At 45.8% G+C, this 14,759-nt stretch overlaps 1 protein-coding gene across 8 annotated transcripts in view; it reads left to right on the forward strand.

Annotated features, from left to right (window-relative positions):
• Ctnnd1 (catenin delta 1) overlaps positions 1 to 14,759 on the forward strand; it is a 51,944-nt gene that overhangs the window by 21,415 nt on the left and 15,770 nt on the right. For 5 of the 8 annotated variants that reach the window (XM_055599970.1, XM_055599973.1, XM_055599972.1 and 2 more), the window contains exons 2-7: positions 3,955 to 4,243; positions 6,448 to 6,519; positions 7,580 to 7,732; positions 8,092 to 8,627; positions 12,569 to 13,032; positions 14,231 to 14,414. In XM_055599970.1, the coding sequence (XP_055455945.1) occupies positions 4,049 to 4,243; positions 6,448 to 6,519; positions 7,580 to 7,732; positions 8,092 to 8,627; positions 12,569 to 13,032; positions 14,231 to 14,414 (1,604 nt within the window). In that variant the 5' untranslated portion in view covers positions 3,955 to 4,048. Of the gene's footprint in view, positions 1 to 2,718; positions 2,836 to 3,954; positions 4,244 to 6,447; positions 6,520 to 7,579; positions 7,733 to 8,091; positions 8,628 to 12,568; positions 13,033 to 14,230; positions 14,415 to 14,759 lie in introns of all 8 variants that reach the window. The other 3 variants (XM_055599971.1, XM_055599976.1, XM_055599977.1) reach the window with 3 other exon arrangements.

Raw genomic sequence — 14,759 nt, forward strand, 5'->3', positions numbered from 1 at the left:
TTTCTTTCTTTCTTTCTTTCTTTCTTTCTTTCTTTCTTTCTTTCTTTTACCAGATTAAGAGAACTTTTCCCTTATTTATTTATTCAATGCATTCATTTATTTATTCACTTTTCATTTTTATCGCAGTCTCTCCTTTCCCCCAATCCCCCCTTACACTCCCTTCCTTCTATCCCCCCTTCCCTTCTCCTCAGAGAATGGGAGACCCCCATGGGCTGTAGGACCAGGTATATCTTAGAGGACTTTTTTGATGCTAGCCAAAGTCAGTTAGTGGTTTGCACACTGGTCTCTAGCACAGTCTTTATGGTGTGGCGGGAAGAGGAGACATCAAGTTATGAGCATTCTGCTCATAAGACAGCTATAGCTTGTCATGTCATAGCTGTAGCTTCCCATATATATGCTTTCCTTTTCTCTTCCTTGCATTTATACAGACATGGATATTTCCCCCTCCCTCTTCTATAATGGTTAGGAAGGTGTAGGTCAAAGGGCCTTGGACCATTCATTCCTTCATTCTTTTTTGAGAAAGGGGGGTGGCCTGTAGCCTCAGGCTGGGCTTGAACCTGTAGTTCTCTTGCTTTAGCCTCATACATGCTGGGAATATAGGCATTTGTCAATATGCCCTGCTTGGACTTGGGTTTAAGCAGCACGATATAGAAGAAAATGTGGGCTTTAGAAATATTCTAGCCCTGGGTTTAAATTCTAAATTTGCTACAAACTATAGGAAGTTGGTTAATTTTTTCACCTATGAGTCTGTTTTCACATTTGCAGTAAAACTGAACTTCCTTATGGTTTCTGTGATTGCCAAGGCAATAAATGTAAGCCATTCAGGCATTGGAAATTTTTTTGTGTTCTCTTTGTTGAGGTAACAAACTGGTAAGGCCCTGAGGAAGAAATAGAGTTAGTGTTGCAGATTTGTACTGCCACAGTGACAGGTACTAGAGAGACACCCTCTGTCCCAGAAACACTGGTTTAGTGAAGACCTCGTCGTCCATAGAGCTGGAGTAGAGGAACCAGCTCATCTGCTCTGTGCAGTTCAGTTGTGTTCTTGATCCGATTAACTTCATCTCGTACTTTACAAAATAGTTTGGGGCTGAGACATTACCATGAAGTAATGTAATTGGAAGACTGAAACTAACTCTTGAAACAACTTAACACGTCACCTCGTAGAACACACTATCTCACGCAGTCTTCACAGAAGCTCTGACCTAGAATGGGCTGTTGCTATTGACAGCACGCAGATAAGAATGACCGTAGCATAAGCCAGGACTGGGACCAGTCATGTGAGTTGTATCCTGTCTCACAGAGCCACTGCTTCTCTCTTCAAAACACAAATCTGTCCATGGCTAAAGACCTAGGAGCATGACCCCTTTTTCTCCTTGAATGTCTTTTCCTCTGAGAGGCGTCTGGTCAACTTTGAAGCTGGGGTGGTGGAGGCAATGTTTCTCCAGACCCTGCTTTGTAACCTAGGTTCCTCAGCGTTTCCTCTAACTTTCCTTTGCTCCCTGTATCAAATTAAAGTGTGGGGAGAGAAAGTGGTCATTTATGGCATAGCTACAAACCCTGTCTCTCTGTGGCAGGGAGTGTTGCTTCTCTGTGCCCCACAGTGGTGGCTGGGCTTTTATTAGCAAGAAGATTACAGGGCGGAGGCTGCCACAGTGTAGCTGCAGTCCAGGCCCTGTTTAAAGTCAGTAACTGGAAGTCTCTCTTGATGCAGAAGGTTCATAGGTCACTGGACATAGTGGATGAGGGCAAGCGTTTGACATGAAGAAATAGGGACAACAAGGAAGCAATTAAAACAAGCCAGGAATGGTGAAAAACTCTTATACTCCAGAGCTTGGGCAGTAGAGGCAGGAGGATCAGCAATTCAGGGCTAGCTTCAGTGAGCTTGAGGCTAGCCTGGAAGACTGTTACAAACAAACATAAGCAAAAAAAAAAAAAAAAGGACTTATTGAAGGAAGCCCTTTGGGTGGCTATTTGGATGTGGGGTAGGAGAATGAGAAGGTGGCCTTGGGCTTTGGGCTGAGTAAAAACAGTGGTTGATATGTGGCTGTAGGCGCCCAGGGCTGGGTAGGAGGGACTTAGAGACAGTTGAGCATGTTCTTGGATTGAGTGACTGCATTAACTCAGTTTACTGGGCACCTGTTCATCAATGTGCCCTGGGTACTCTTGCTAGCTGGATTTTAAGTCACACAGGCCCAGGCTTTTGTGTTTGGTGGGGCTCTGGGAAGCGTGGGAAAGGAGCCTAAGCAGAAGGCCTAGGCTAGTCCCCACATGCCTTCCCTACCATGACTAGAGCACTGCTTTCTCAATGTCTTTGTGGGCATGCTGGGACTGGGCCTGGAGGTTTCTGCCTTAAGGGTGGGAAGGAGGAGGTTGGGTACTCCAACAACAAATATCACCCCCAAATTGGTTGCCTGACAGAGAGGATATGTGGAGTTTTATGTACAGTATAACCTAGTCTGTCTCTGCGTGGATTACTAGTAGAGGAAGTGTAGGTGACAGTCTCTGCTTTAATTAACCCTACATCCAGAGCCCACATATCTGAACACAGCAAAGTTGAAAGGGTATTTTTACAGGGTATTTTTACATAAAACAATTAGAAATTGCATCTTAAATAACCCCCTGTCATTTCTAATACCTCCCCTTACTCCTCTTGTGTTTATGCATTGGGTACAGTTTATTTTCTTCCTGTTCTCATTTTTCCACCAAATATTTCTGCAGCTGTCTTCTTCCTGCCTGCTGCTTGCTGAGGTGGCTGGGTGCTTCCATGATTTATTTGAATCTAGACTGGGCTGCTCTCTGTGTTAGACCAATCAATCAGTTACGGCCCTCTAACAGGTGTGTATGAAATATGTGTTTGTTAAGAATTAAAAATTATTTTAGGGGTCTTTTCTTTAGGGGGTTGGTGAGAGAATAGGGAATAAGGGAGAAAAAAATGTTCCCATACTTTGCTGTTCAGCAGCACACACTTTAGCTATCTATCTATTTGAGACAGGATTTCTCTATGTATCTCTGGCTCTCCTGGAACTTGTTCTGTAGACCAGGCTGGCCTTGAACTCATAGAGATCCATCTGTACCTGCCTCTCAAGTGCTGGGGTTAAAATTATGAGCTACCACACCTGGCCACAAAAACTTTGAGACAAGATCTTGCTAAGTTGCCTAGGCTGGACACAAGCTTCTGTAGCGCAGTCAGGCCACGAAGCTGTGATCTTCTGCCTCCTGAGAAGGCAGGCCCATACTGCAGACAGAACTAGAAGCAAAGCTGGTTTTTAAAATAGTGTTCTGTGGTTCTATCACTGTGTTGTTTCATCTAGCAGTTTGCTTTCTATAATGTAGTAAAGTTTTAGAAGATAGAAGGCCTCTTCATAAACGTATGAAACATGGAGGCTTAAGTTCTTTTGTCTTTAAGCTTTTTTTTTTTTTTTTGAGACAAGGTTTCTCTAGGATAGCCTTGGCTATCCTAGAACTCTTTGTAGAGCAGGCGGCCTTGAATGTACAGAGATCTGCCTGCCTCTGTTTGCCAAGTGTTGGGATTGAAGGCGTGCACCAGCACACCTGGCTGATTCCATTCTTAACTGCTGTGTCCCTGTGGGCAGTAAGTGTCTCCTTGTACCAGGGAGTTAAGACTTTGGTCAGACTGATGCCTGCAAATATTTCCAGAAAAAAATAATGTAATTTTAACCCTCTGCTGTAGCCTTTATGCCTGGCCGACAGTGTGGAGACTTTGCTCAGCTGCCACGACATTAGGGGTTGGTGGTGGAGCGTGGAAGAGGGCAGCAGGCAAAGGGCCCTTGTCGGATCTAGCATTGGTGGCGGCTCCCAAGCTTCCTTGGTGGCGGCTTGCTTTCTGCAGTGAAACTACAGAGGGCGCTGTGGCGCTGGGGATTAACAGTTCATCTGTCTTCTCTGACCTGTGATCTTCTCTCTTCTCTCTCTTACCCACCCCACCCCCAATAGTGTGCAGTGAGGGGACCTACTCCCTCCTTTCTGCTCCCTCTGTGGTCCACCTTACTCTTTGTCCTGCCCTGCGGCGGCTCCTCCCCTAACCTTCATGGACGACTCAGAGGTGGAGTCGACCGCCAGCATCTTGGCCTCTGTGAAGGAACAAGAGGCCCAGTTTGAGAAGCTGACCCGGGCGCTGGAGGAGGAACGGCGCCATGTCTCGGCGCAGCTGGAACGCGTCCGGGTCTCACCACAAGATGCCAACTCACTCATGGCCAACGGCACCCTCACCCGTCGGCATCAGGTAACCCCCTCTCCATCAGACCTGCAGGTAGGGCTTTGCATGGTCACAAGAGAGGCCAAGAGATCCTTGGTGAGAAGCCACTGGCCCTGGGCTATCCAGTGCTTACACTTCAGGGTGAACTGTGCCAGGGCTAACACTGATTAACAGATGAGGGATGTGTTGCTGATCTGAGCTGAAACCCTTTGTGACTTCCTGTTTTGCTGGAGTGGGTTTTCTGAGCAGGAATGCAATTTTAGTTATGGTAGAACACTTCTCTTTTCTTTGAAATATCCTTCTCAGGGTCAAAAATTAGGAAAGAATGTCAATTTGGTGGCTGGGACAGTTAGGTGGCTTGAGTTCTAGTTCACTCTCATCCAGAGATCAATCTGTTCTCAGAAAATGTTTCAGTGTTCCTAAGTTGTATATTCCTATTCCCTATTGTGCCTGTGTGCTTACTGTTGGATGAATCTTTTTGGATGGAGGGGTCATTGTTAGCACTGGAGGGGGGAGTGTTATGCAATTATTTAAACCAGGTCACCACAGGAGCCAGTGGTCTCTGGGCTGGCTGCCTGATGTGACCTAGGAGACTGGTGTTAGAAATGAGAACTATGTTGTTTCCTGTGGTTTATATCTGACTGCACTGTGATGTAATCTGTCTGAGGTTTTATCTGTGTGTGTGTGTGTGTGTGTCCGCTGCTTAGTAGACTGACTCTGAAGAGGTCTCGAACTAGAGCAGCGCGTATACTTAGTTCTCTTAGCTAACTGCTTATTTATTTTTTAATTTATATATTTTATAGTGCTAAGGATTGAGCCTGGGCCTGAAGGTGCTGGGCAAGTGCTCTAGCACACTTACATTTTAAACTCATTATTTACTTACGTGGGAAGAGCTGGGATGGAACCCAAGGTCCTGTGCATGCTAGGCAGATCCTCGGCCGCTAAGCAGCTTTTCAGACCTTAGCGTATCTGAAGACAGGGTGTGGGTGTGTAGCTCAGACTGACCTCAGACCGATGTTCCTCCTGCGTCTGCCTCCCTAGTACTAGGATTACAATCATGCCCAGCTACTTGCTTCATCCTTAAACTAGTGTACAATCATGAATTTAAAAGATGTTTTAGCTAGGTGTGGTGATCCAAGCCTTTGATCCCAGTACTTGGTAGGCAGAGGCAGGCAGATCTGGTTCAAGGCCAGCCTGGTCTATACAGAGAAACCCTGTCTGGGGAAAAAAAAAAAAAAAAAAAAAAGTTTTATACATGTTTACAGTATCCAGGGAAATTTGCAAGAACTTGAGTAGAGAGCTGGGAATGAGATAGACTGAGGGAAAGTGGGGTCGCTCACACTTTTAGGTAGTGGGGAATCCCAGGATTTGGTGGTTTTTCTCTTGCTCTTTTATTTTTAACCTCTGCTCAGCAATGAAACCACACCCTTCCTTCTTCCTGAAAGCAAAGTTTGGCTTCCTCCTCCTACAGCATTACACTGTATGTAAAGAGGAGTGGGTGAGGAAGAACCTCCCATGGTTCTTGGGTCTCCTGTATTCTCTTGGGAGAAGAGCAAGAGATGTGTTTTTCTTTGTACAGTCTCATTAGGTTCCGTCTTGGTGCTTGAAAGAGCAACTTGAGAATGTCTCAGAGTGTGTTCTTGCTGTGAGTTGACGGAGCGGTTAAGATTCTTCTTGAAGGCCATTGCCCAGGGTTTTCTTTCATATTAACTCTTTTCTTTTCTTTAAAAAGCTTCCTGGAATGGGAGTTTCCCATGGTAGCAGAGCATGAAGATTCCTAAAACAATAAAGGCTTTTTTGGGAACCCCCCAATGTAGCTTTTCCAACTTTCCTATATTCTTAGGACTTTCCCAAAGGTTGTGTGTAGGGAGCTTATCATAGTCGGTGCTGTTTTTTCAGCAAAATTTTGTTGAATGTTTCTCCTACGCCAAGCACCGCTCAAAGATACTAGAGATACAGCCTACTAACCCCAAGCTCTGTTTTCCATGAAACTTACACTCTTATGCTCCAGAGGACCCCCCCCCCGTGCCAGAATTTTAGGCCTGATTCCAGTTTTGAGGAAGTGGTAACTTAAGATTAAGGAGTGTCACCACCGTTCCTTATGAGTGCTGATGCCAGTTTCAGGCCACAGACACCTTCTTTAAAGCCCTTTCTTTTGGAAAGAAAGATGTTTGTGTTTGACAGAACAAAGAAAGGCCAGAAAATGAATTGTCCTGTGGGCTGTGTTTCAGAACGGCCGCTTTGTGGGCGATGCTGACCTTGAGAGACAGAAATTTTCAGATTTGAAACTCAACGGACCCCAGGTAATTGTTTTGACTCAAGGTCTGGATGGCTTTATTCATATCTTTTTCCTTCTCCAGCCTTTACGATTGTATTGGTGTTCTGGAGTGCTTACTATAAATGCTCATTAGTTCTTCAGTTTAGGAAAGTAAAAGGTGCCATTCCAAATTATACATAGTTTTGTTGGTTTTAAAAAAAATCATTGGCTTTTATCATGGCACTCCTGTCTCATTTGAGCCTCTGGTACTGCAGTTGTTTTGAGGGAGACCATGATTCTACACTGTAGAAAAGCTTACCTAAAATCTGACAGGGGAGTATCTGGGGAATAACATAAAACCATCAAAAGATAAGCCTTGTTGGGCCTGGTGGTTCAAGTCTAATCCTGGTCTTTTGGGAGGTTGAGGCAGGAGGATCAGAAGCCTGCCTAGGAAATTATTGAAACTGTATCCCAAAGTAAAAGTAAGAAAAGGTTCTGGATTGCTCAGTAGAAGGTGGAATTCCTGCCTAGCATACACCACATGCAACTCCTAGTACCACCCAAGACAAAACAAAACCTCTTATTGTTAGTATGTTTTAATCTTAAAAGGTCTTTATTGGTTAAGCTGTTCTTTTTGAAGTATTATTCAGATGTAGACATGACAGCACGGTTTATATTTAAACAGGTGACAAGAATGGGAAGTCAAATCTGCTGCCCCGTCATGTCTGCATGATTTGCGTTACCTCTTTTTCTTTGTGTTGTTAGATGCCTAGTACTGGGAAATTATAGTTACTCTCCTTTTACACAAGTTATTTACTTATTGAGCATGGTGGCTCAGTGTGTGGTCCTGGCTGACCGGAATTCACTATGGATGTTAGGGTGGCCTTGAACTCACAGGGCAGAGCTTTGCCTCTAGAGTACTGGGATTAAAGGTGTGCCCTGCCTTTTTGTAGAAGGTGAAAGGTGACAACACTCTCTATAACCCCTGAGGCCAATGGGAGATGCATGAAAACTACAGTTTCTAGAAGCCCCAGTGTTTCTTACTAGGCTGGACTGTTACTGCAGAGATTTAGTATAGCTTCACTCTTCTCTTCTCTCTCTCACAGGACCACAATCACCTTCTGTATAGCACTATCCCCAGGATGCAGGAGCCAGGGCAGATTGTGGAAACCTACACAGAGGAGGACCCTGAAGGAGCCATGTCTGTTGTTTCTGTGGAGACCTCAGATGATGGGACGACCAGGCGCACGGAGACCACGGTAAGCTGAGTTCTGTCTGCCTTAAAGTGATGGGCCCCTGGTGGTCTTTAGTAGAGGAGCGAGCCAGTTAGGGGGCGAAGGCAGTGATGCCAGAGAGAAAGCTATGAGTGTGCAACAGAAAAGAAGGCGAGAGGACCGTGGGAAGGGGGAGGAGGGGCATGGCGCTCACACTAGTTTCCCTAAGAGTTAGTGACAAGGTGGCTTTTCTCATTTGGGTAAGAGGGCATAGGTGACGCAGGGGATATTTCTATGTGAAGACCTGGAGTGTGGGGTTGTTTTTAGGGTAGTGTGGAATTTAAAACTTAGATTCTTCATTTCCTTCAAGAATTGGTTTTCTTTTTCTTATTCCTTAACTGAAGGTCAAGAAAGTTGTGAAGACGGTGACAACGCGAACAGTACAGCCAGTCCCCATGGGACCAGATGGGCTGCCCATGGATGCCTCATCCGTCTCCAACAACTACATCCAGACTCTGGGCCGTGATTTCCGCAAGAATGGCAACGGGGGCCCTGGTCCCTATGTGGGGCAGGCAGGCACTGCAACTCTTCCTAGAAACTTCCACTACCCTCCAGATGGATACGGCCGACACTACGAAGATGGTTACCCTGGTGGCAGTGACAACTACGGCAGTCTGTCCCGGGTCACCCGAATTGAGGAGCGGTACAGGCCCAGCATGGAAGGCTACCGGGCCCCGAGTAGACAAGACGTGTATGGGCCCCAGCCCCAGGTTCGAGTAGGAGGGAGCAGTGTGGATCTGCATCGCTTTCACCCAGAGCCGTACGGGCTGGAGGACGACCAGCGCAGCATGGGCTACGATGACCTCGATTATGGCATGATGTCTGACTATGGCACTGCCCGTCGCACAGGAACTCCCTCGGACCCTCGCCGCCGCCTCAGGTGAGCAGGAGTGAGGGAAGAGAGGCTCCTCTCTTTCCCATCTGGGGAAGGGTGGCTTTGTTTTGAGAACTTTTGGGGATTAGTGACCACTGGTGGACACTTGGGCTCCTTTCCTTTTCCTGGAAAGCACATTGACTGTTGGTTTGCTGTCTTACTCTTTCTTGTTGTCAAAGTCTTATTTCAGTTATACCAAGTGATTATTTTCTGTTTGTGTGCTATTACATTTTGAGACCACATATTGGTAGCTCAGGTTGTCCACCGATCTGGCTATTTAGTAAATGCTGATTTTGGACGCCTGGTCCTTCATTATTCTCCTTCCAAATCCTGGGATTACAGGTGTGCCACCACATTTGGTGAGAAAGTAGCCAGATGATTTATGCTTGTAATTCCACTGCTGAGGAGGCTGATACAGTATTAATCTCAGGATGTTCAAAGCCTGTTTGGGCTATTGTGTTGACTATTTATAAACAAAACCCAAAAGAAAAAAAGTGATTAGTGGTGGTTATTGGTCTGTGTCCCTAAAAAAACAGAACTGGCTGCCATGCTGTAACTTCCACCTAAGATCTGTCTCTCTCTTGGTAAAGAGTCCAAAGCTGGGGTCAGGAAATGTCACGCTCTTGTTTGTGAGCGCCTGTTTAGCTACTGCTTTGCTGTTAGAACACGGGACTTTGTTTAAGAGCTTTCCTTGCATTAGTTCTAATCTTGATGTTTATAATCTCACAGAAGCCCTGGCCCTTTGTAGTTAGTTAGGGCTTTATGAAGGCAGTGAGTTGGGAGTGGTCCTCCTGTACTGTCCATTAGTAATAACTCCCAAAGGTCACTAAGCGACCGTCCATTCTGAAGGGTCTTTTTCTTTGAGGTGATCTTTGGTGACATGACTGTGTCGTGGTTACTGTGTGGATGAGTAGTTGTTGCCTTGGAAGACTGTTTTAGAATGGGGTTAAGAGTCTCCCTCTCTTCACTTTCTTTTTGTTGGTGTTGAGACACAGGGTGGCCTCTAACACAGACTGTCCTGGGACAGCTGGGGTTAAAGGCGTGCCCCAGCATCCCCGGCCGTGCGGCCCTTCCTCAAGGGCCCGTGTTAGACTTGGTGTGCTATTCATTAGTACCTTGGTTTAGTTTTCATATTTTGTAAAGGTTATTTAAGAAATTCTTAGATCTGGGTGTATACAAAAAAACATGTTTGGTCTTGAGCTACAAACATAACCTTAGAATAAATCCGAGTCTATATTTTCAAGCCAAGAAATAAGAGAAGATTTCTAGTTATCTTGATAGAGGGTGCCCTGGCAGGTGTTACTCAGTTTTGTGCGGAGGTTCATGACCTTGCAAAGCAAAGGTCTTGGCACTTACTTCAGAATGTATATTAGATAGTGTTGGCCAACCATAAACTGAGTTAGTCTGGGACAGGAGTAGAGGCCCTACTGTCTAAGCCTGAGTCACTGGCGCTTTTCAGATGGCGTGGCTAGCACAGTCAACTCCCATGTGACTCACCTTTTATTCCTGAAGGGGCGCCAGAGCTTAGCAGCAGTAAGCTAGCCAGAGGTAGATAGCAGCTATTCCTGGAACAGTCTGCCTAGGTTGTGGGGCTGGAGTACAAGTCTGCGTGCTCTGACTTTCCTTAGCAAAGAGAGATTAGACATCTATGGGTGTGGATGGCCAAGCCCTTCCCTGCTTGCCCTTTGAAGTGGCCGTACACACAGAGAAGGTTTGGGTCTTGGCTCTTGGGTTTGTTCCAGAGTGACATTGGAATCCTGCTTGACTAGCAAGCACGTCTTCTGCTTCCTGTTCAGGCCTACTAGAGTAGTGCAAGGTCAAACTTACACAGTGAGGCAGTGATTAGTGTGAAAAGCACTGAAACTGAAAACGCTGGTCTGGTTGTGCCTCTGCCATTATCCGTATAGCCTTAAGCAAGTTATTTGATCATTTGGTCAGTTTTGTTATTCATAAAAGAAAAGAATCTTGATCTATACTGCCTATGGAAGAAGGAAGTATAAAGATAGATTTTGTTGAGTGACTAAAAAAAAAAAAATTGGGCAAGGGCAGTTATTTTTGTAGTTGCTTATCTTAAACAAGAAAAGAAAGATATGCTCATCACACAGCCTGAGACACTGTTCTCTCAGGAAGAGCAGTTTGCTGTATCCTTGGAGTTTTCTTGTGTCCTGTTTTCTCTCATTAAAAGGACGTTTTTCATATACTGTTTATAATCTGTTTTTAAAACAACTTTATTTTGTTTCAATGACATTTTTATTTTATTTATTTATTTTTTTTGAGACAGAGTTTCTCTGTGTAGCCATGGCTGTCCGGGACTCCTTTGTAGACCAGGCTGGGACATTTTAAATTTTATTTATTTTTTTTAACTAAATTATTTGTCCCCCTGAATCCTTCATGGTTTAATGGTCAGCGCTGATACCTCGTAGGTAGTTTTTTTTTTTTTTTTTTTTTTTTAAGACAGGGTTTCTCTGTGTAGCCTTGGATGTCCTGGACTGTTTTATAGACCAGGCTGGCCTCGATCTCACAGAGATCAGCCTGTCTCTGCCTCCCTGAGAGCTGGGGTTACAGGCGTGTGCCACCAAGCTGGGCCAGGCTAACGTTGAGTCTGGTGACAGTGGGGGTGGTTTTATGGAACAAATAATAGTCGTATTTGGAGAGTCCCACACAGTAGATTTTGCTCTCCCCAGTGGGAGATGAACTCGCAGATAATGGGCTCTTCCTTCCTCGTTTGAATAAATACTAGTTTGGCAGACTCACCCTCTAGTGGTTGTTGGGAGTACTGAGATAGGAAACGCTTTTCATTTGACTTTTTTCAGCATCCTCCTGATCCAAGTGCTGGCGGTAGGTTAGATGTTGGTGTGTAGATACCATTTTGACAGAATTAGAAGTATGTAGAAGTTGGAGGATGGAACTCCTTCTGGAACATATGCATCTATGTAGCATATAAGCCTTCAGGTAAACTGTGACCATTAATGTTCAAGTTTATACCTCCTTAATACTGATGTGCAGTCCTTCATCTGTTTTGATTGCTTCTTTTAATTTCCAAAATAGGGCAGGGAAAAGCTTAAATATGAAATGTGTTTAATGGTCTTGTTCTACCATCTGTGTCCTGTGTGGAAATGCCTTGTTTCCTGTTCAGCTAAGAATTTAAGAACTATTCAAAGTTGTTGTTGTTTTTTTTTGGGGGGGGGGTTGCGGGGGTGGGAGGATGTGTTGGTTTGTGGCCTAGATTGCCTGGAACTTGCTATCTGGCCTCAGACTTGTGATCCTGTGTCTGTCTCCCCAGTGCTATACCTGTAAGACCTGCTGTTCTCGGGTTTTGTTTGCTCACTTACGTGATGTGGAATCAGTTGCTTAACTCTTCCGTCCAAGGATTTCTTTCATTTTAATCAGAGAAGTTAGTAGCTGTCAGATGTAAATACTAAGGAATCAGGATTGGTTCTTTTTGTAATTACATTTCTAAATGTTTGTCTTTCTCAATCAGCAAACTTCACAGGAAAAAAAAGAGAGAGATGGTTTTAGTGTAAATACAGGCTACTTTTGAATGATTAAAATTGGGCATGGGGAGCTGGTTCAGTCTGGTGAAATGCTTTCTGCACAAGCATGAGTTTGCTGGCTTAGCTCTGTGGTGGCTGACACTTGTGATCCCAGCACTGGGGGACAGAGATCAGAGGATCCTTGGGTACTTCAGGACAGTGAGTCTAGTTTATAGCCAGCTTCTGATTTGCTAAGAGACTCTGTCTCAGAGTAAGGTAGAGGGCCCTTGAAAAGACTTGCACTCACACATTCAAGCGTTCCGTGTTGGTCAAGCATTCCGTGTTGACCAAACAGAGGAGATCCTTGATCTTTGTGCAGAGCTGGGACTGATCCTGCCTTGAAGAGAATGGGTAACAGAGGTGTTACCCAGAAGCCAGATCTAACTGTTGGTTCTTGGTTCTCTGAAAACCCAGGAGCTATGAAGACATGATTGGGGAGGAGGTGCCGCCTGATCAGTACTACTGGGCCCCCTTGGCTCAGCATGAGCGGGGAAGTTTAGCCAGCTTGGATAGCCTTCGCAAGGGCGTTCCCCCGCCTCCAAATTGGAGACAGCCGGAGCTGCCAGAGGTAATCGCCATGCTAGGCTTCCGCCTGGATGCGGTGAAGTCCAATGCGGCGGCGTACCTGCAGCATTTGTGCTATCGAAACGACAAGGTGAAGACTGACGTGCGGAAGCTCAAAGGGATCCCTGTGCTGGTAGGGTTGCTAGATCATCCCAAAAAGGAAGTGCACCTCGGTGCCTGTGGCGCTCTCAAGAATATCTCTTTTGGACGTGACCAAGACAACAAGATTGCCATAAAAAACTGTGATGGTGTTCCCGCCCTGGTTCGGCTGCTCCGAAAGGCTCGAGATATGGATCTGACTGAAGTCATTACTGGTGAGTACTAGGGTGGGGGTCACTGTTACTCTGTAGAGAGGTGCAGATCTAGAGGTTCCAATCCATTACCTTTCATTCATTCATTCATTCACTTTGAGACATGGTAACTCAAACTGTGTAACTCTGGCTGGCCTAGAACTCACTATGCTGAGCAGGATGGACTTGAACTTGAAGAAATTTGCCTGCTTCAGCCTCCCAAGCTGGGATAAAAAGCACTCGCCACCATGGTTGGCCAGGCCACTTTGATTATAGGTTCTGAAGTATGGGCCTTGGGTCAAATCTGCTTCACATATTTGATTGGATGATACAAGGCAAACAGTAATCGCCGGGGCATGTGTGCCGGCATCTCCCCTCCCCCTCCCTCCCAGGTTTTTTTGTCTTGTCTTTTGAGACAGGACCCTTCTGTACATAGCCTGGCTGTTCTGGAACTCACTGTGTATGCCAGACTGTCCTCGAATTCGCAGAGATTCACCTACCTCTGCCTCCTGAGTTCCGGAACCGAAGGTGTGGCCACCACATCTGGCACAGTGACCAGCTGCCGCAGTAGAGGAGCGTGCCTTCCAGACATGGGAGCGGAGTGTCTGTTGTCGTTTATCCACAACCTTATAACTTGTTTTAAACGTGCCTGTCTTGACTCAACCTGCCTATTCCAGTTAGACATTTGAGCTTATGGTCCTCGCTTTATTTAGATTGTGCATGGTGATCTATTAGTGTGAACTGAACACAGTTTGAAGGCCCTGATCATCATTCCAGGAAGAAGAAGAAAATAAATAAATATTAGCTCTCAATTGGCAGGCTATTTTGCCCCCAGAGGACATCTCTACTGTTGGAGTTGATTTTGGCTGGCATAATCTGGGGTGAGGTAGAGTGTGCCCTTCACATCCAATGGACAAAGGCTAGGGCTACCGACTAGCTGGTCAGCATCCAGCAGTAGGCAGGACAGCTTTTCATAGGCTGAGGTGGAGAGCCTGGCATGCGTTGGTGAGCATGGAAGTCTAGAAATACTGTTCATAAAGCTTTGTTCTGTGGCTGCGCGTCTACTGAGCTACAGGGTAGACAGAGGCTACCATGGGCCGCAAACAGAAGGCTGACTTAACACTACTCGGGGTCACAGAAACTCAGCAGCGGACATCCCTGTGACCACTGAGCACGACTAAGGAATAGAACCGAGTTCTCACTGATGAACTGTCCCTGCCAGGAACCCTGTGGAATCTCTCATCTCATGATTCAATCAAAATGGAGATTGTGGACCATGCGCTACATGCCTTGACAGATGAAGTGATCATTCCACATTCTGGTTGGGAGAAAGAACCCAATGAGGACTGCAAGCCACGGCATATTGAATGGGAGTCAGTGCTCACCAACACCGCTGGCTGCCTGAGGTAAGTGAAGGTTTCTGAGACTAGAAAGACTGAACGTTTAGCCGTGCATGGTGCGCACGCCTCTACTCCTGGCACACTGGGAGGCAGAGAGAGACAGATCCCTGTGAATTTGAGGCCAGCGTGTTCTACAGAGTGAGGCCAGGACAGCCAGTGCAACACAGGAAACCCCTTTTGAAGGCTGTGCAGAGGTTTGTAGTGCAGGCCTGTGAACCTGTCTGAACTGAGTCAATAGCCTGCCTGTATACCACAGAGTGAGTCCAAGGCCAGCGGGAGACTCTGTTAAGACCCTGTCTCAGCACACATGGTATATACTCACTTATATAGTCCTATAAGATATGATAAACA

The sequence above is a fragment of the Psammomys obesus genome, unplaced genomic scaffold (assembly GCF_907164565.1).
Source record: "Psammomys obesus unplaced genomic scaffold, mPsaObe1.curated_primary_1811, whole genome shotgun sequence".
Classification (NCBI taxonomy): domain Eukaryota; kingdom Metazoa; phylum Chordata; class Mammalia; order Rodentia; family Muridae; genus Psammomys; species Psammomys obesus.